Consider the following 22,500-nt stretch of genomic DNA (forward strand, 5'->3'; position numbering starts at 1 on the left):
AATTGTAGTATAAATTTTGTCCTCGATGGATAGCACTCTTCTTCTTATTCTGTAACTTCAGAGGTTCCTCAAGGTTTAATTCTTGGCCCTATACTCTTTTTAATTTACATTAATGATCTTCCAGATATTCTCACATCCAAGGTGGCATTGTTTGCTGATGATACTACCATTTATTCTTGTCGTGATAAGAAACCAACGCTCTCTGATTGCTTGGAGGGGGCATTTGAGCTTGAAAAGGATCTCACTTCTGCTACAGCATGGGACTCACAGTGGCTGGTGAACTTCAATACAGATAAAACTCAATTTTTTTCAGCCAATCGTTATCGCAACAATTTAGATCTTCCTATATTTATAAATGGTGATGTATTCGATGAGTCATCTACTCTTCATCTTCTAGGATTAACTCTTACTTCCAATCTTTCTTGGAAACCATATATCAAATCAGTTGCAAAATTAGCATCTGCTAAGGTTGCATCTCTTTATCGAGCTCATCACTTTCTTTCTTTGGATTCTATTCTCTTTCTCTATAAATCTCAAATCCGGTCTTGTATGGAATACTGTTGTCATATCTGGGATGGATTTTCTAATAATGTCCTATCTCTTTTAGACAAGGTGCAAAATTGCATCATAAACATAGTTGGACCTGCTCTTGCAGCCAACCTCCAACCATTATCACATGGTCGTAATGTTGCTTCTCTTTCTCTTTTCTACAAATCTATAATGGGCACTGCTCTAAAAAGCTAGCGTCTCTTGTGCCATCTACTAAAATTCATTCTCGTGTTACTTGTCATTCAATTAAGTGTCATCCTTTTTCTGTGACTGTTCCTAAGTGCTCCAAAAACGCTTATTCGTCTAGTTTTTTTCCTCGAACATCAGCTCTTTGGAATTCGCTTCCTTTATCTTGCTTTCCTGATTCATATAATTTGCAATCCTTTAAGTCGCCTGTCAGTTGTTATCTTGCTCTACTATCTTCATCTTTTCTCTTCCAGTAACTTCCAACTTTAAGTTGCTTGCAGCCTTGTTGGAAGCAAAGATGTTTAAAAAAAAAAAAAAAAATTTGTTACAGCTTCGTAGAACAGCTAGTATATTATGCTTTAGTTTTTTTCCATAATTGGTTTGGAAAAGTGTTTTTCCATCAAAATAAACAATACATGGGTAGGGAGACACTTAAATGCTTAATGTGACACCTTCCTTAGCAATAACTGCTATTTCTTGAGCTGTTTGTTACATCTTTCTAGATACTGTTTTCTACCTACTGCAACATACATTTGTATGATCAACACCAGAACTACGAAGGAATAAAGCAGTAACTATTGTCGAAACATTTGGAGAAACATCAGTAATTGTAGCAATAAGGGCAACATTACCAGATAGAATATCTCTTACAATCTCAGCTTTCATTATACTATTAGACTCTGAAGAAGGCCAATATTCTGGGTTATAATCTAAATCAACGATGAATCTTTGCTTGAGTACCTAGATTTCAACTCTAAATTTCTGACTTGCACTGATATTCCAGCAGCTTTTTTAAATGAATTTCTTTTTCTTGTATTCTCCAAAATCTTAACAACATGCACTATTATTATTATTATTATTTAATGTTTATCTTTTTAATTTTTTTTTATCAAAAATTTGTATAATTAAAAAACACAATAATGTAAAAAAATAATGGAGCAAATTAAAAAATCAATTGTGGAAAAAGTAGCTAAAGGAAGTTTTTTAATTCAGAAAAAGGTTATGAAGTTAATTATTTTTTCGTTGTATTTCTTATCTTCTGACCCTAGAAATAACTTTCTGTTGTGTTCTTGATGTTATATAAATTCTAGGTCCTCTTTCTTATATAGATCGGATCTATATTTGTCCTTTTTTATCCAATTTTGTAAGTCAGGTATTCCTGCCCAAAAGATTTTTCTTAGTTCTGTAAAGTCTTGTTACTTTTTTCTAATTCTAAAGATGATATCCTGTCCATGTTTTTTTTTAAATTTACACTTTGTTCAACTTATTCAGCTTTTTAATCAAGTTATTATCCGATTGAAGAAGAAATCCAGCTTTAAGCAACGAACCCTTTATTTGGCTAAGAATGCACTTACAATACGGTTCAACACATCATTCATATTTCCTGTTTTTACTGAACAAGCAAGTATTAAAGATTTTTTCAATGTTTAGGAAGCATAGACTGATTAAAAGCTATGTACTGTAAAATATCCAATCTAGTTGGCAGTTGATCCACTAAAAAAAAACTAAAAAAGTTCAGTAAGGTTGCTCCTCTACAACCCGAAATCTATTGAAATAATATTTAAAACTTAAAAATAACTCACAACGAGTTTGTTACTTGATATTTCTGGTTTGACTTTCTCAATAAGAAAATGTGTTTTTTTATTTTTCTTCATTTCGCTTTTCTTTTACCACTTTTTAATAGTTTTTCACTACTATTTGCATTTACAACTATCACTTTTTGTAACTCTTGCTTATTTTCTATCAAACTTTTAATTATAACTAATTTGCTTGCTTATTTTTAATTATTATTATTTTTTTTAATTGCTCTTGCTTATTTTCTATCAAACTTTTAATTATAACTAATTATAATCTTTTAATTATAACAATATTTTGAGACAATAGTTCAACAGTATTTTGAAAGAAGTGACAATTAGTTTGTTAAAAATATGGGATAAAACAAAAATGTTTAATGCAGAATTTTGCAATATTCATTGTTTAATGACTTTTTAAAAAGTTAAAAGAAAACTTGTTCATTATTTAAAAAAATTAAAGCAATAAAAAAATGCAGCTAAGCAAACAAAGCAAACAAAATTATTTTTTAAATAACACTTGTCTTTACACTTTCAACGTTAAATAAAAGTTTTTCTTTTATTAAATGCCCGTTGAAAGTTTTTTTTTGCATAATTTTTGTGAAATCTTTTTTTAATTTAAACAACAATTATGAAAAAACCAGGATACACAACACTCTAAAAAAAATTTGTACCATTATTTGACCACATTAGAAAAAAAAATATTTACAAAATATTTCCTTGTGCTCAAACCCAAATTACTTGGGAACTACTTGGGGCATTTTTTGGGATATTTAACCGCTTGAGCACAAGGTAAATGTCAATAATTTTGAATTTTTTTTTTGTAATTACATTTTTTTAATATTTGCCCCAAATATGGTTTGTTGCCTATTCATGTTTTTTGAAATTTTTTTTTTTAAACACCCCATATATATATATATATATATATATATATATATATATATATATATATATATATATATATATATATATATATATATATATATATATATACAAATATATATATATATATATATATATATATATATATATATATATATATATATATATATATATATATATATATATATATATATATATATATATATATTCTCCTATAGTAAAGATCTTAAACTTATGTTTGTGGTAAAAAATGACACTTAACTACTCTATGACATCTAGCAAGACAAAATTAAGTGCCACATTTAAAATTAAGTGCAGATTATGTCAAAATGAATTAGTTTAATTGAGGAAACTAATTAAATTTATTGTTTTTTAAATAACTACAAAAACACAAGTTTTTGTAGTATTTTAAAAAAGACTAGAATGCTTTTTAAAATATTTTAAATGTTTTTAAAAACATACTGATTGTTTTGTTTTTTATCTTTTTAAAAATAAAAACATTCTGAATGTTTTTATTTTTATTTTTTACTGTAAAACATTTATGCAGTGTTGCTACATCGACTATCTTATAGCCTGCTGCTACAAGCAAGTGCTGCTACATTGACTATCTTATAGCCTGTTTCTATAAGGAAATGCTGCTATATTGACTGAGGGTTTTTCAATATGTAATATAGCAGTAGTAAATAACTAATTTTCTGTTTATTTAGCTAGTTCATCTTTTCTTTAGGGCATATAACTTGTTTAATGTTTAAAACTATCATTCGGTTACTAAACAAATGTAAGATTTAAAAAATATATATATAAATCTTATAACTTGTTTAATGTTTAAAACTGTCATTCAGTTACTAACCAAATGTAAGGTTTAAAAAAAAAAAGAATTAAAACCTATTGCAAAACTTGAAAGAATGTTTGAAATTAAAGTTTTATTAGTTTTTAGTTATTTTTAAAATTTTTATGTCTTTAATGTTTATGTATAAATAATCCTAATTTAAAAGCATTCAGAATGTTTTTAAAAATTTGTTTTTAAAAACATTCTGAATGCTTTTATTTTTATTTTTTTACTGTTTACATACATCTACTGAAAAAAAGGTAGAACATGATAGGAGTTTTTCTACTTTGACTGACAAATAGGTAAAACATGCAAGGAGTACTGCTATTTCAACTGACAAATAGGTAAACATGCGAGGAGTGCTGCTACATCGGCTGAGGGTTTTGGTTTGATAGGCAACCTTTCAAAAAAAAACTTTTTAAATTTTTTCACTTTTGTAGACTAGAAAATTTGTTGGTGCTAACTTTATTTAATGTTTGTAATACTTATGAAATTACAATTTTTCTATATGTTTATTTTTATACTTATTTACATTGAAATATTTTGAAATTATTTAGAACACTATTTTTAACATTAAATATTAGTAAAGAAATAATCATTTTCTTCTTTTAAGGTCAAATAGATCGACTTTCTAACTTTAAAAGTTCTAAATAATTTTGATATTAAAATTACTTTTATAAATTAAAATTATATTTAACTTCTTAACTTACAGGTTTGCAAGCCTGTGATTCCTTCTCAGTGAAAAATTGTTAAATCAAAAAAATTTTCATTAGAGAACAAGCTAGCTGGATTCCAAAGTTTGAAGATGTCTCATTAAATTTAGCAGCTCAATATGGATGGGTGTATGGGCTATCAGTTACAGAAATGGAAATCCTACATGGTGCATTTAAAAAATTAAATCCTAGTGGTACAAACAATATTTTTAGCTAAATTAAAAAATAATATGTTAATAATTAATTAAATAAATAAATAATTTTTTTTCTGTTTTTAACAACTTTATTATTTATTTATTTTTGATTTTTCTTTTTAATTATAACTTTATTTTTATGTTTGTTTTCAATAACTTTAACTTTTGCATTTACCAGTAACAAATAAAAGCAATTAGCTTGATTTTCTGTCCGAACTTAATGGAATTTTCTTAATGATAGTTCAAGGATATTTTAAAAGTTTTTAGTTTTAATAAAAGAGACACCTATTTTTAAATTTGTAATTTGTATTTTAATTTTTCTATTTTTAATTTGTTATAAAAGTAGTGAAATGTTGGATGGAGAATAAAATGCAATTTATAATGATGAAATAAAGATTTTAGGTAATAAAATATAGATTTAAGGTAGGCTGTCAAGTTGGTAGGATATGATCCTTTGTATTTTATAAGTTAGTTTTTATCATTTTTTAGTTTTATTTTTTGTTTGGTAAACTATTGGTGAGCTATTGGTCTAAACAAATATGTTTACATAAAACAAAAAAAAGTCTTTATGTATTTTAAATGATTTCACTCCCAATATGACTGCAAACAAATACTGCAAGTCAAAATAGTCATTGTATAATTGAAGTTTTTTTTTTATCTTTAAGTATTTAAGTTGGGAGTTAACCAGAAGCAAACATAAGAGATAAAGCACAATAATTTTTTAAGTCAGGAAAACAAAAAGATCTACATAAAAAATTTTTAAGCATGAAGAAACATTTACCGTAAAAAGGTTAGACTTTGCTAAATCACAAGTCACACAGGATCGAGTTTTAATTAATGGAACAAGTGATGTTAGTTTTTATTTTTAGTTACTGAAGTGTCTGTAGTAAATTGTAATCTGAGTAGACGTAATGTAGGCTACTCAGTAAGTTGCTATTTATTAATATCAAGAATATTGGAATAGTTTTAAGCAGTTAACATGTGAGATTTGTTTTGGTTAAAATTTACCAGCCATTAACCCATAAACAAAGTTTACAGAGTTTATAGTTGAAGTGCAAGCCTCAAGTTGTCTCAGAAAAGAGATCAGATTAAATATTATCTGCCTGTTCTAACCAATCAAAAGGTGATGTTGTAAAGACTGGAATATACAGTTGTGTTTCATCAGTAAATAGAGCCACTTTAGAGGTAAGATTATCAGCGAAACTTGATTAAATAGATTGTTCAGATTTGTTTTCACCAAAAAGTTTCATCTATGCAAAGAAATTACTTCTTTAGCAATTTGTAAAGATGCCTTTATCTTTTATTGATTTATTTATTTTAAATAGAGCACTTTAACACAACTTAAAAAAAGTAAAAAAAGTTTTCGATGATATGTTAGATGAAGTTTAAAAGCTTAACAAATAGTAATGTTGGCTCCCTTAAAATTTAATGTTTCAACAAATCTGCTTTCTTTGGGAGAATCAGACATTCTTTTTCCTGAAATAGCACGAGTCCAACATAATGAGTAACAGAATTACGCTAATATTTACAAATATATAAAGCACGTTTTTACACATTTTTTCTAGCCATATAGTTTCAAAATAACAGAAATTTTCTTTTTTTTTCAGACCTTTCATTAGAATTTGATGCATCTTTGTTTCTTGACTTTGTTAATAAATAACATAATTCTATCTTATTTATCATAGCGAAGGAAAAAGAATGAAAATTTTGTGTTATGTTTACATATGCAAGCTTATAAAACTAATAATAATAATAATATAATTATTGATAAAATTAGTATTGATAAGATTTTCACTCTGGTGTTACAAAAAAAAAATTCTTCGCATCGATCTGAACTAAAAACAAGTTTTTTAGGTTCATTTATGTGGTAGTCGTGTAGAGGTATAGCCCTTACCATTAAAATTTGCTGTTAATTATAAAAGCAATTGCTTCTCCATATTGGATTTTGTGTCCAATAAATTTGAAGTTAAAATTAACGAAGTTTCATTTAATAAAAAAAACTAGGTTTTAACAAACAGATGAACCATTTTAAGATATTTTGAGTTTGATTATAAGTCAAATATTAGGTTCATTTGTTAACAATCTCTATGTATTACCTTCAAATTACGTGAAGCCTCTTAGAAATACTGCAAAACCTTTATTATAGGAGAGTTTTTCATTATTTCCAAAACCACTGTATTAAAAAGGTTAAAATCTAAAGCAAACAACATACAACAAATGATTAAAATAACATTAACATGGTAAGCATAGTAAAGATTATTTTTGTTAACAAGATTAATACAAAATAATTGCAAAATAATTACAAAATAATACAAAATAATTGCACGAAGAGTAATGTAAGCATAAGATAAAGATAATCATAAAAACCTGCTTTATGATGTTATTAGTATATTGTTGATACAATTATTTATAATGACTTTACACAGTTTTATTTTATATTTCAGCAGTGATTGATCAAATCAGCAAACTGTGTAACATTGCACTATGTAATGTGTTACTACACAATTTTTTTGTATTTCAAATAAATAAGTATAAAACACTCTTGAAATACTTAACAACTTATTTAAGAAAGTTTTTTTGACAACTTTTTACTTTTTGATCTACTGTTTTAACTGATTCTGATGTAAATAAAACTTCAAAGAAATTCTTTCTTGTTAACAATTTTCTTTTTTCTCTTTTTTTCTTAGTAGCATTTTTTTTTGTTTTGACAAAGAATGCTGCTATATCAAATGCTTTCTGTTTTGTAATATTATTTATAATACTTTGATCATAGTATCATAAGTTATACTAAAATGATTAAAAAAGCAAACATCTGATGGTTGTAAAAAGTGTGTGCTGGTTGATGGCAAAAATAGAAAATGAATACCTTGCTCCTCACACAAAGCAATGATATTTACATTTGGGCTTGGAGAACAGTTAGCTAAAATGGAGATGCCTGCTGATTCTCTTATGTGTTTAATCAACATAGTAATAGATATCTATGTAGCCCTTACCTTTGTAGTTCTTAATTCTTAAATTCAATATATTTTTTCACATGAATTTACTTTAAAAATTAACAATAAAATTTATAAATAAGTTTCATAGATATAATTTTTTTGTATTTATGAAAGTATAAATATATATATTATATCCTATATAAAAATATAAATAAAGTATCTAATGTATATTGTATTAAATTTTTTAATATTTAAAAAATCTTATTATAGTTCTTTTATACTGTTAGGTTATTTATTATTTTTACAGCTTTATTTTTACTCCATGAGCCTGATGGTATGAGCCTGATAAGTCTTGATGGTATCCCTGATGATGTCAAAAAAGACTTTAAAGATTCTTCAGAGTTTTGTGTAGAAAAGTTAAAAGCTCTAAAAAATGTCATCATTGATACATTTGAGGTATTAATCATGTTTTTATTGCTATTTTTGTTTCGTGGTTTAAATTTATTATCTTTTTTTTATTCGAGTTTTTATGAGTGAAAAAATCCTGGAAAAGTGAGAGGATACTGTTTAAATTTTCTTTTATGAATTGCATTTATTCACTCAATTAATCAATTAGTGTTTCTGGAATTTTGTGAATGTAATTATTAGTAGATATTCATTCTTTATAATTGTTTTATTCATCGATGTATATACTGAAACCCTCACAGATTTCTTGATCTTAGTGTTTCTGGAATGATGTTGAATATTTTGTGAATGAAATTATCAGTAAATATTCATTATTGATAAATTTAAAAAAAAATGCAAAAATATGCATCAAAAGACAAGACCAAGCTGTCAAGCCCAAAGGATACAAGAAAAAATTAGAAAGAGAGGAAGGATAAAAAGATTAAAAAGATATTTTGAACAGGCATTTAGAACAAAACAAAGATGCTAGTAAAATGTATCATAAAAAAATTATAATGAAAGAATATAAGCATTGCCCATGTAATAAAATGATAAAAAAAAGTCATGACCCAATCACAAGATCTAAAAGAAATTGAATGAAAAATATGAAAATAAAGTAATAAGGTCTTAGCAGGAATTAAACCATGGACTTTCACTTTATCAGGCCAATGCTCTAACTGATCAAGCTATATACATTGATATGTTGAATGGAAATGATAAAGATAAAAAAATATAATACTTAACAAAACTTATAATTAGTAATATAAAATAAAAAAAAATTAGATAATAAAAATGAAATGAAGAAATGTGCAAACAAAACAAAGACAAAGTACCTGAATATATATATATATATATATATATATATATATATATATATATATATATATATATACACACATATACACATATACGTACACACATATACATATATACACACATACACAACCATACACACATATATGCATGTCTACATACGTATATATATACATACATACACACATATATATACACACATAACGTGTATATATGCATATACATGTATATATATATGTATATATACATATATATACATATATATGTATATATACATATATATACATATATATGTATATATATATATATATATATATATATATATACATATATATATACATTAGGGTGGAGTGAATTTTAGTTTTTTTTACAATTAGTTTAGCCTGGGTGTGCAAATATTTATAGTTTATTGCAGAAAAAATGACCTTTTAAACTAAAAATGAAAAAAGTTTATTTTTTTTAATTATAATTTCAAAAAAATCTTAAATAATAATTTTTTTATAAAATAATTGTTATTTTTGTAATTTTTGTAAAATTTTGCTTCTTTTGAGACCCAACATGACATACTTTCGAAAAATTTTTTTTTACATAATATTAGGGACCCATTAAAATTTTAAAGGTCTTGAGGCACCTCAAGATAATTTCCAAGTGCATTGATATTTTTCCAGAGTATTTCTGAAATGAATAGACAACTTTTGCACACCCAGGCTAAACGAATTGTAAAAAAAACTAAAATTCACTCCACCCTAATTTACATATATATCTATATATATACACATATACATGTATTTATATATATACAGCGGTGGCCAAAAATTAAAGACCACTCATTTTTTAAATGGTTTCGTAATCTTTAAATTAAAATTAAGAAGATTCTAATTGACATATTTATTTTTTAAATCTTGTTAATTAAAACATACGAATTAAAGTGGTATAATTTTTTTAATCTAATTCTAATTAAATAGCGTTTAACTTATTAAAAAACTGATGGGTACTTATAAATCTTCTTTAAATAAATTGGACAAAATTTAAGGACCACTTTCAAATCTTTAATTTGCACTTATTAAAAATAATAATCCATTATTTTTTTAAACTGTCTTAATTGCTTATTACGTTGGCTATAAAATAAAATGTCGAAACCTGAGTTTCGATATCATATAAACATTTATTATTTGAATTGCAATAAGGATATAAAAGTATTGCAAAAATGCGTGCAAAGATCGAAGAAAAAGACAGATACGCGGCTCTTGTATTAAAAGAAGAAGGCTACAGCATCAGACAATTAGCAGAAAAGCTCGGAAGGTCTCACTCTTGCATTATTAACATAATTCAACAATACAAAGAGACCCGGTCAATTAATGATCGTCATAGGACTGGACGCAATAAAATTTCAAATGACCGTGATGTTCGCTCGTTAGTGAGATTAATGAAAGAAAACAGACAAGCATCATCTACAGACTTATCTACGAAATGGACACTGTCAAATGGTCTGAAAGCAAGCCCTAGAACTATGCGAAGGGTCCTCCACAATTTAAATTATTTATGGCGTGCTGCTGCAAAAAAACCACGCTTAAATAAAAAACAAAAATTTGCCAGGAAAGGCTGGTGCAAACTACATAAAAATTGGTCAACAGATTAGTGGAGCCGTGTGGTCTTTAGTGATGAAATGAACATTGAGGTAGACAACAGAAAAGGTCGCGTAATGTTGCGTAGACTTCCAAGCAAACGGTTCGATGAATCATGCGTTTTGAAACGAACAAAACAAGGCAGTGGTTCAATAGGCATTTGGGCCTGTATGAGTGCCTGTGGAGTTGGCGTTTTTCATTTATTTAATGATAGACTCAACAAGGAAAGGTACATCGAAATTTTGGAAAACTCGCTTATTCCTAGCATTGATTTATGGCAGTTGCAAGATGGATTTATTTTCCAGCAAGATAATGCGCCGTGTTGTCAGCGATGGGTTCAATTCTAATAAAATTCAAGTGCTTCCAAGGCCTGCCAATAGTCCAGACTTGAATCCAATAGAGAATTTATGGTCGTGGCTTGATCACAAGCTTGGTAAAGAACAACTTTACAATTTGGAAGATTTGAAATTTTCTATCTCTCATCATTTGAAAAATGTGCCTGATGAAGTAATCAAAACTTTAATGAATTCAATGCCAGAACGAGTACAAGAGTGCTTGAAAACAAATGGAGGAACAACACGTTTCTAAATTATTTTTTTATTGCTTTTTGAAAAATTTTTGAAACTGGTCTTAAAATTTTGTCTAATTTTTTTTCCCATTTATATTTTTTACTAGTCAGTTTTTTAATTTTTTAACATTATTTTGTAAAAAAATTATAAATTCTTTTATAATCAATATAAAATACAATAGAAATTCTTTCTAAAAATGTTTTTCTTTTTTTGATACCTTTTTTTCAAAATCAAATTATACTAAGGTTAAAAATAAATTTTGAAAAAAAAAAGAGTGGTCTTTAATTTTTGGCCACCGCTGTATATATATATATATATATATATATATATATATATATATATATATATATATATATATATATATATATATATATATATATATATATATATATATATATATATATATATATATATATATATATCTATATGTATACACATATATGCATGTCAACATACGTATATATATACATACATACACACACATACATACACACATTTTTGTTGTTGTTGTTGTTGTATTTCACCTCCCCAAGGCCAAGAAGGCCACTAAAGATGAGGAGGCTACTTGTGGTTAAAACCCTCTCCCAACTCTATAACTCCGAAAAATGAACCTTGATGAACAAGACCGCTGCGCGGAGAAACAAGTTGAACATATACATGTATATATATATATATACATACACACATTTACATATATACACATATATATATGTAAATGTGTGTATAAATATATATATATATACATGCTAGCCATCTTTTATATATATATTTACATATATATATAAAAGATGGCTAGCATTGCTTGTTATGCATCCTTGATATATTTATCATTGTCTGTAGCCTACATCATATCAGTTATTATTGCAATAAAACAGACCTCACTACAAAAAAATCAAATGCCCACACCCCTCATAAATTTAAGCAACATCAATAATATTTAGAAAAAAATGCGGATATAGATAAAAATATACACAAAGAACATACCCAATAAATATAATAAATATAAACAATAATATATATTATAAACATATACACATTAAGATGTAAATATGATATAATACAATATTAATCACTACATAATAAAATAATTAAAACAAAGAGATAAATGTCTTACCATAGTAAGTGGATATGAGTTTTAAGGTGGATAACTAGTTATGGTAACTAACTAACGTGATACTAAAAACAAAATTGCTGTCAAGAAAATTAGAAAGATCTTACTTGAAGACATTAAGTGCTAACAATAACAAAGTGATTTAGCAACGTCAAGCAAATTGAAAAACACTTATAACTTTATTAAATAGAAATACATTCCAGGTAATTGTGTAGTTCAATATATATATATATATACCTATACATTTATTACATCTATATATATATATATATATATATATATATATATATATATATATATATATATATATATATATATATATATATATATATATATATATATAAATATATACATATATATATATATAAATATATTCATATATATATATATATATATATATATATATATATATATATATATAATATATATATATATATATAGATCTATAGTTTGTTGGCTTTGGGAAGAGCGGAAGGAAAAAAGTGATTCTTACGCCAACACATACGTCACTTTTAATTACTTTTGACTTTCGTCCAACATTTTCGTGTTGGACGAAAGTCAAAACCAATAATTTAATTACAAATTAATTGTTATATAAAAAAACCACAAAAACGCAAATTTAATTGACCAGAATGTTTTTAAAAACATTCTGAATGTTTTTAAACATTCTGAATGTTTTTAACAATATAAACAATGTTTTTATTTTTATTTTTTTTAATAAAATGTTTTTATTTTTATTTTTTTTAATAAAATGTTTTTATTTTTTTTTTATACTGTAAATCATGCGCGGAGTGTTGCTACATCGACTATCTTATAGCCTGACTCGCAAGGGAGTGCTGCTACATCGACTGACAAATAGCCTGACTCGCAAGGGAGTGCTGCTACATCGACTGACAAATAGCCTGATTCGCAAGGGAGTGCTGCTACATCGACTGACAAATAGCCTGACCCGCAAGGGAGTGCTGCTACATCGACAGAGGGTTTGGTTGGGGCAGACAGTCTATCATTATCAAAAAAAAAAAATTCCGGTCTTGCATTTTAATTTTTACTTTTTGTCAACAAAATATGGAAAAAACTTTCGGACAACATCTAAGGGTTCTATATATATATATATATATATATATATATATATATATATATATATATATATATATATATATATATATATATATATATATATATATATATATATATAATATATATATATATATATATATATATATATATATATATATATATATATATATATATATATATATATATATGTATGTATATATATATATATATATATACACAGTATGCAAAAAAAATAATTGTACACTTAAAAAAAAATCATGTTAAAGATTGCATCAAAAAAATGAGTTGTCCATTAAAATATTTAAAAGTTTTTTTTAAATATCCTATCAAGTGTTGTTTTAAGAATTTATTTGTGTATTGGTGAATTAATTGCTTTTCAAACTTTTTGAATTTTAAACAATTTTATTTATTTATATATATTTATTAAACACCCACTATACAAGTATACAAGGTAAATTAGAGTTTTGTACATGATAATTATAAAAATCCTTGAATTATTATTATTATTATTTTATTATTATCATCTAGGAATATTTTTTTCAAGAATATCCTTGAAGATTGTTCTTTGTTCTTTTGAGTTCCAGCATTCAACTGCACATTTTAGAGTTTGAAGATCCGTTTCAGGAACTAAATTTTTTAAGCCAATAATTTTTATTTTTTTTTTACTTTGAATTATTTTCTCCAGATTTAGTTCATGTTTATTACACAAACCCTTGATACTATCTAAAAAAGGTTGTGGGGCTGTTTTGTTTTCCGGCTGCGACTTAATAATATCAAATGTAATTTTATTGTTCATCAGGCGAATAAATAAGTTGAGCTTGTTTTGTTGTATAGTTATTGATATATCTTCAATAAAGAATAAGGGATGAATATAATTTTTGCTATGTTTTGAAACGTTGAGGAGTGACTTGAGTGCGTTTCTTCCAACTATATCAAGCTTTTGCATTAATACCTTTTTATGTTCACAAAGCTCAAGACCATATGTCAGTGTTGGGACAGCCAAAGTTTTATATAGCTGGACAATGGAGTTTGGGTGAGCAAAACGAATTCCTGATTGAATTAAAGTTTGGATTACTGCCCGGAAATTAGATATTCGGTGATCAATGTTTAAACTATTAAGTGAGGCAAAAGGTGAACTTTTTGTATCCCATGTAAAACCTAGGTGATTAAGTTTATCATGAAGTTTTATTTTTTTGTTGTTGAGAGTTATTGTGCAGTTTTTAATTTGCTTTTTTCCGGTGAGCAAGAACTCGGTTTTGTCAGCATTCAATTTTATACAGTTTTTGTGTGTGTACATATTACAGGTATTAAGAAGCTTTTGTAGGCCAGAAAGGGTGGAGCTAAGGAGTATAATGTCATCAGCATATGCTACAACACCCGTATAGTTTCCATTGATTGATGTACCTACGGTGCTTTCATTTTGTAAGGTATCTAGTAGGTTTTCGGTGTAAATGTTATACAAATAAGGCGAGAGAATAGATCCCTGTCTCACTCCTTGCGTTAGATAGAATGGATATGATTTGCAACCTAGATAAGAAACAGAAGCACTACTTTCATAGTATAATGATGATATGGTATTAACAATATATAGAGGGAGTTTTTTATCATTGTAGAGTCGCTCAAACAGAATGTCCCAGTTACAGCTGTCAAACGCTTTTTCAGCATCGAGGGAACAGAGATAGACGGGTGAGTTGTTGTTGTTGTAGTGTTTAATCGTTTCACTAATAACAAATTCGGCGTGTAGGGTTGAGCTGTTTTTAGTGAAACCGAATTGAAGAGGATGAGTTTCTTTTATTTCTGGACAGATTAGTAGGATAAGATATTCCATTAGTTTCGTAAAGATTGGAATGATGCTAATGCCGCGGTAATTATTTGGATCAGTTAGCGATTTTTTATATGATTTAGCGAGTGGTATTATGAGTGATGTAGACATCGATTTTGGGGTCTGCCCATGATTAATAGAAAAATTAAAGAATTTTCTGAGCCATTCTGTTAGTGCTTCACAGCTCGCATTCTTTAAATGTTCAGCTGAGATTCCAAAAGCGTCTTTAGATTTGTTTAATTTAAGGCGAGAAACAACCGTTTTTATATTTTCATCTGATATTATTACCTCGTCGAATTTTGTACAAGGTGGAATTTCAAAATTTGAAGAGGTATATGTGATTGCTTTAGTGTTTAATCGATTTTCAAAACTGTTGGCAAATTCTTTCGTGATTGAGTCTTTATCTTTTTTATTATTTATGGTGAACAATTTCGAGTTTGCTTCGTTTTTTTATATTTTTGAAAGTATTCCAGAAATTTTTTGGATTTGTATTTTTTAACTTTTCGATTTTTATGTATTTTTTGTACAGGTTTTTGTTTTGAGCATTTTTGATAGCATTGCGGAAATTTTTTCGAGCCATCCGGTATCGAATAAAAATTTGGGAGTTTAAATCTTTTAGGAAACCATTTTCCCGCCATTTTTTAAAATAAAATGAAAGAATATCTTTACTGCGGCTTAACTCGGGTGTCCACCAAGATTTTGAATGCAAAGACGGTTTTTTCCCGAATAAATATTGACTAAGTGCTTCAGATGCAGATTTTGTAATAACAGTATATACCTTGATAAGTTCTTCGTCGTAATTTTCATTCGTAAAATTGTGACGATTAAAATTAATATTTAAGCAATTGTTATATAGTTGTAAAAAATCATTGTTATTCCAGGCATAATTTGGAATGCTATAATTTTCTGATTTTTTGTGATTGTTTTCTTGAGAAGATTGTCCGATAATTCCAATTTCAATCGATACTGGTAAATGATCACTCATATTTTGAGATAAAAAAGGAATTACGAAACAATTTGAGTACAGAAGAGACGTATACCTTGAGAGAGCTATGTGATCTATGTAAGATGCGTTTGGTAATGTATTATGGCGATACGTTATCTTAGGTCCAGAGCCTTTGGTTACGTCCACTAATTCAAGTTCATTCGACTTAATAAAATCTGATAAAACCACGGAGTAGTTATTTTTCGTATAGCTAGCTCTCTTTAAAAAATCATATATTTCGTGAGGAAAAGATTGAAAGTCCCCAAGAACAATAAATTCAGCAACACCCTCGTAGTTGTTAATAATACCAGAAATTATATCCAACTGACTCTTGTATTCCTCCAGCGATGTTTGATTATTGCGCGACGATGAGAGATAAATGCCAATAATTATAATATTAGTCTGATTTTTTTTAAGATTTATTGCGAAGATGTGATCATCTTCATAAAGAATAATAATGTTTTGAAACAAATGTTTCCGAATAAAAAACGCGTTTCCGCCAAACGGCCGACCCTGCTCATGTTTGTTAGCCTGGTGGAAAAATGAAGAATGGGTATTTTTATAGATATTTTTTATTATAAAATGTTCTAGTTTCGATAACCAGTGTTCACATATAAAAGTTATGTCATGAGAGAGAATCAACGATTTAGTATACTCAATGTTGGACTTTAGACCGTGGCAGTTAAAAGTACATAAATTAAATGTTGTTGTTGGAAGTTTTTCTTCCTTTAAAATATTCATTAAATCCATTTTGATCTATGAGAATCTTCCTGGTTTCCGTTAGTTTCCAGATTTTGAAATATTTTAGTATATAAACGTTTTTTTCGGTATGGTTTAACTATTATATTGTTATCCCATAAAGCAGGGTTAAATATTATATTTTTTTCTGTGTTGTTTACGGAAACTTTGTACGATCTGTTGTATTCATTTTCTTTATTCAATATAACAGATAAGGGGGTGATTCCTATTTCTGTTTCTAAATAGTTTTTAAAAAGTTCTTCATTGATTTGATTGCTTACCCCTCCGACAAAAACGTCAAATTTACGAATTATTCTTTCACCTGCAATTGTTTTATTTTCAGAAATTTTTGTTCCAAAAACTGGCTCTGAAGTTCTATGTTTTTTTACTAATGGACAATTTTGTGTTTTGTGATTAGATTTACTATTTCGGCACACTAAAGTAAAATTATTTTCGTCATTGTTGGTATTTGATGCGCGTAGTTTGTTATCGATTTTGGTTTTTTCGCTTATATTTGTGGTCAGTATTCCATCGATTTGTGGTCGATTTGTGATTGAGTGAGTTTGAGCAACTACATTTGCGAATGTTTTTAATAGTCGCGGTTTGTACTCAGCATTTTTAAGAGGCTTATCATGCGTTTTTTGAGTTAGATTTTTTTTAGCACCTGTGTTCGTTATTTTATTTTCACATTGCGAATAACCATCAATCTTTAATTTCGATATTTGACACGGCTGTAAGAGACTTATATCCAATTCCGAATGTCTGTTTTCTATCTTAAGGTTTTCAATAATTTTAGTTTGGAAAATTATTTTTTCTTTCAACAGTATGAGTTCTTCTTTAATTTCTTTATTTTCCTTTTGAATTTCTTTTGAAATATGTAACAACTCTTTTACTGATTTACTTAAAAATCTATCACTAGACAGAGTGTCCACATTCTTTGTTGAGATAATTACCTTAACGATTTCTTTGTGAAATTGCTTTTCACATAATGTTATTGAGAGTATATAAATATCTTCTAAACATAAACTTGTTTTATATCGTTTACGAAGATTCTTTTCAACAGGATTTGTAAGGTCTAGCGTTATGTTTACCTCACTAAATTCATCTGCACAAAATGTCTCAATAATTTCGGCAAATAATCGCTCTCGAAGGTTTCGAATTGAGTTTTCTGAGATTGGGCTCATATTTGAGATAACTAAGTCTTTTGGGTGAGAACAAATTTCCTCAATATTTTTCAAAAAATTTTCTTCAAAAGTATAAATATCACACTTTAAATAGTTAAACATCTCCTCGATTGATCGTGGTGCCATATTGGTTTTATAGACAATTCTTTTTCAAGTAGCGTTTTATTGATAAAAAACCATATTATAAAAAAACTTTATATTATTTTATTATCGGGTTTTTTTTTTTTTTTTTTTTTTTTCTGTAAAAACACGTCTTGCTTTCTTGCGTATGTTTTTGATTGAATTGATCTAATGATGCATAAAATTGACTGCAAAAAAAATAATCGTACAGTTTAAAAATAATGTCAAATTGATTGAATTCCATGAAAATTAGTATCGAGTGGGGCCTCCTTTAGACTTGATGGTCTCATCTAGATAATTTAACATCGAGTTGATCAAATTTTGGGTCTCTTCTGTTGTTATATTATTCCATGCCCTTAATATAGCTTCTTTCAAGTTGTCTTTGCATCTAAATGCTCGGTCGCCAATTTTTCTATGCAAAATATACCACCAATTATCAATTTGATTCAAGTCCAGACTTTGAGATGGCCATTCCAAAACATTGATGTTAATTTATACCTTCGTTTTCTTAGCGGTATGTTTTGGATTGTTATCCTGCTGGAGTATGAAATCGCTTCCCATTCTCAATTTTTAAGTATATGGTTGCAAGTTAGCTTTGAGAATATCACAATACATTGAAGCATACATTTTGTAATCAATAGATGTAAATTTCCCCACTTCTTTTCACCTCATACTACCCCAAACCATCACATTTTCTCCTTCATGCATTAAACTACCTCTCAAACGACTCAATTTATAAACTTCTCCTTTTTTTCGCCACACTTTTTGGACTCCATCTGATGAGGCAAGATTGCATTTTGACTCATCTGACCACAAAATTTTTTTCCAATATGATATCAGCATTTTTAAGTTCTTCGATGCAAATTCCAATCGACATTTCATTTGTTTAGAAGTTAAAAAAGGTTTATTTCGAACCACTCTATCTCTATATCCTTGTTCTCTTATACAATTTCTGATTTTTGAGGAGTCACTGTGATGTTATGATCGTCTTGAATTTTTAAAACTTATTTAGCTGTCGAAATAAATCTATTTTTCTTCACATTAATGATGACATTAATGATATTTCGATCAATTGCTCTAGTGGTCTTGCGCTTTCGTCCTCTACCAGCCACACTAGCAACGGTTCCAATCAGATTATGCTTCTTAATAATTGAGAAAATGAAGTTACGCTTCGACAAAAGTAACATCAATGTTTTGGAATGATCATCTCAAAGTCTGGACCTGAATCCAATTGATGATTAGTGGTATATTTTGGATAGAAAAATTGGCGACCGAACATTTAGACGGAAAGACAACTTGAAAGGAGCTATATTAAGGGCATGGAATAATATAACAACAGAAGAGACCCAACATTTGATCAACTCAATCCCAAATCATCTAGATGAGGTCATCAAGGCTAAAAAAGGCCCCACTTGATACTAATTTCCATGGAATTCGATCAATTTGACATTATTTTTCAACTGCACGATTATTTTTTTGCAGTCAATTTTATGCATCATTAGATCAATTGTTTAAAATTCAAAAGGTTTGAAAAGCAATTAATTCACCAATACTCAAATAAATTCTTAAAACAATACTTGATAAGATATCTAAAAAAAACTTTTAAATATTTTAACAAGCAACTCATTTTTTTGATGCAATCTTTAAAATTATGATTTTTTTTTAAGTGTACGATTATTTTTTTTGCATACTGTATATATATTTATATATATAATATATATATATATATAATATATATACATATATATATATATATAATATATATATATATATATATAATATATATATAATATATATATATATATATATATATATATATATATATATATAACATATATATATATATATATAATATATATATATATATATATTTTTTTGTCAGATCAGGTTATCCTGCTACTGGTAACATGTAACCCAGTACAATCTGCTTCATGTCCTGCTGCCTTGTAGGATACGCCTTTTTAGGGAAAGGCTAGGAGATGTCAACTCCGATTTAAAACACCCCCTGCCTTGGGGCTCTTGGTTGAGTAAAGGCTAAATGGTGTCTCAATAAAAATACTCATCTTGGGCAGATGTTAAATGCACCCAGCTACTGTCTTGTAGAAGGCCTCCTAGGCAAAGACTTAAGGGGTAAACAGATTCTATCTGTTGACCAGCCTTGCACCCCTTCTTCATCTATTAGGCTGGCGCAGATGTATTTTTAATGCATCGTTTCCAGTTTAGGATGTTGAATGCTGATCTTCTTGACTCAATGCATGGGTTTGCTTGTGTCACTGTTTTTATGACTAGGCAACTCATTCTATTATCTCCTTATGAGGGTACAGCTCTAAAACTCAGTTTTATGGTTCTGAGGCCGGCTGGTAGTCAGGTTTCCCAAACTCTGTGGTAGCTCTCAGAGAGGCTGATTCCATCAACAGCTGAAAAATATCAAAGTATTGACAGTGCCATGTTGCGCATGGATGGTGTCCCTGTTTGTACTTTTGGTGTGCATTGCGGAGGCCACATTTGGAGCCCTTTGTTACGGCTTAGGGTTTATTAGTAGTAATGAGGCAATTGCTTGGGCTATTAAACGGTGTTCTGCGTACTATCTATGCTTTGAGTCAAGTTCTTCAATCTAATTTAAAAATGAATAAAGTACCAAAAACTATAAAACACAAAAAACCATCATCATCACCAAGTTCTCTAACCCTATCATTCACTAATATTCGTGTACTTCGAAGTAACTTTTCTTCTGTTGAGTCTTATCTCTTGCAAAGTTCACCAGACCTACTTGCTCTTTGTGAGACTAATTTGAGTTTGGCTGTCTCATCTTGTGATCTTAGTGTTAATGGTTATCTTCCTCTGATTCGTAAAGACTCCAATAGTCACATGCTTGGCCTGGGCATTTACATTTGTAAGAATTTACCTGTTTGTCATGAAACTAGGTTTGAATCCACAGACTATTCTTTCATGTGCTTTCGTTTAGCACCACTTTACTCTATTGCCTTTCTATTTGTTCTATATCGCTCTCCTTCATCTCAAGACTGCACTCTTTTTGATGTTATTTCTGATCATATTGACCAAGGCCTCTCTCTTTATCCATCTGCTAATATAGTTGTTGTCGGTGACTTTAATGCTCACCACTCTGAATGGCTTGGCTCCAGTGTCAGTGACTCTGCAGGCATAAAAGCCCACAACTTTTGCCTTTCTCAATCCCTAACTCAAATAGTAAACTTTCCAACTCGCTTTCCTGACAACCCTAATCATTTACCTTCTCTACTTGACTTATGTCTTGTTTCTGATCCTAGTCAGTGCTCAGTTTCTCCACATTCACCCTTAAGTGCTTCTGATCACAGTTTGATCTCTTTAAAACTAATATCTCATTCATCTTCATCACCTGAATACCCCTATTATCGAACCTCTTACAACTACAGTAAAGCTGACTGGGATTCTTTCCGTGATTTTCTTCGTGATGGCCCTTGGACAGAAATCTTTCAAATTCCTGTCAACAAATGTGCTTCTTACATAACTTCGTGGATTCAGGCTGGCATGGAATCTTTTATTCCCTCTCGACGATTCCAGGTCAAGCCTCATTCTCCTCCATGGTTTTCCTCACACTGTGCTGCTGCGATTGCCAATCGAAACCGTTACTTCCATATTTATCAGCAAAACAATTCTCCAGAAAACAGATGTCTGTTTATTACTGCTAGAAACAACTGTAAAAAGGTTTTGTCTAATGACAAAACCCGCTATTCTCAGGTCATGAAATCTCGTATCTCATCTCAAAAATTAGGCTCTCGTGACTTCTGGAGAATCTTTAATAATATCAATAATAAGGGCAAATCTATAATTCCACCTCTCTTGTATGGTTCAGACTTTGTCACCTCACCTAAAGACAAAGCCGAACTGTTTGCTAAAAACTTTTCATCAATATCATCTCTTGATTCCACTAATTGCGTTCTACCTGATATTGCCAACAAACAGGTTGATCCATTGCTTGACATTCATATCACTCCCGCATCTGTATCTAAAGTGATCTCCTGCCTAGACTCTTCTACAGCTTGTGGCCCAGACAACATACCTGTTATTGTCTTCCAGAAGTGTTCTCCAGAGCTGTCGTCTATACTCTCAAAACTATTCAACAAGTGCTTATCAGAGTCTTGTTTTCCAGCC

At 28.5% G+C, this 22,500-nt stretch overlaps 1 protein-coding gene across 4 annotated transcripts in view; it reads left to right on the top strand.

Moving 5' to 3' along the window:
• LOC136080623 (TPR repeat-containing protein DDB_G0287407-like) overlaps positions 1-22,500 on the top strand; it is a 98,370-nt gene that overhangs the window by 34,708 nt on the left and 41,162 nt on the right. For all 4 annotated transcript variants that reach the window (XM_065797512.1, XM_065797511.1, XM_065797510.1 and 1 more), the window contains 2 exons: positions 4,791-4,924; positions 8,168-8,316. In XM_065797512.1, the coding sequence (XP_065653584.1) occupies positions 4,791-4,924; positions 8,168-8,316 (283 nt within the window). The remainder of the gene's footprint in view (positions 1-4,790; positions 4,925-8,167; positions 8,317-22,500) is intronic.

This window comes from Hydra vulgaris, chromosome 05 (genome assembly GCF_038396675.1).
Source record: "Hydra vulgaris chromosome 05, alternate assembly HydraT2T_AEP".
Lineage (NCBI taxonomy): Eukaryota > Metazoa > Cnidaria > Hydrozoa > Anthoathecata > Hydridae > Hydra > Hydra vulgaris.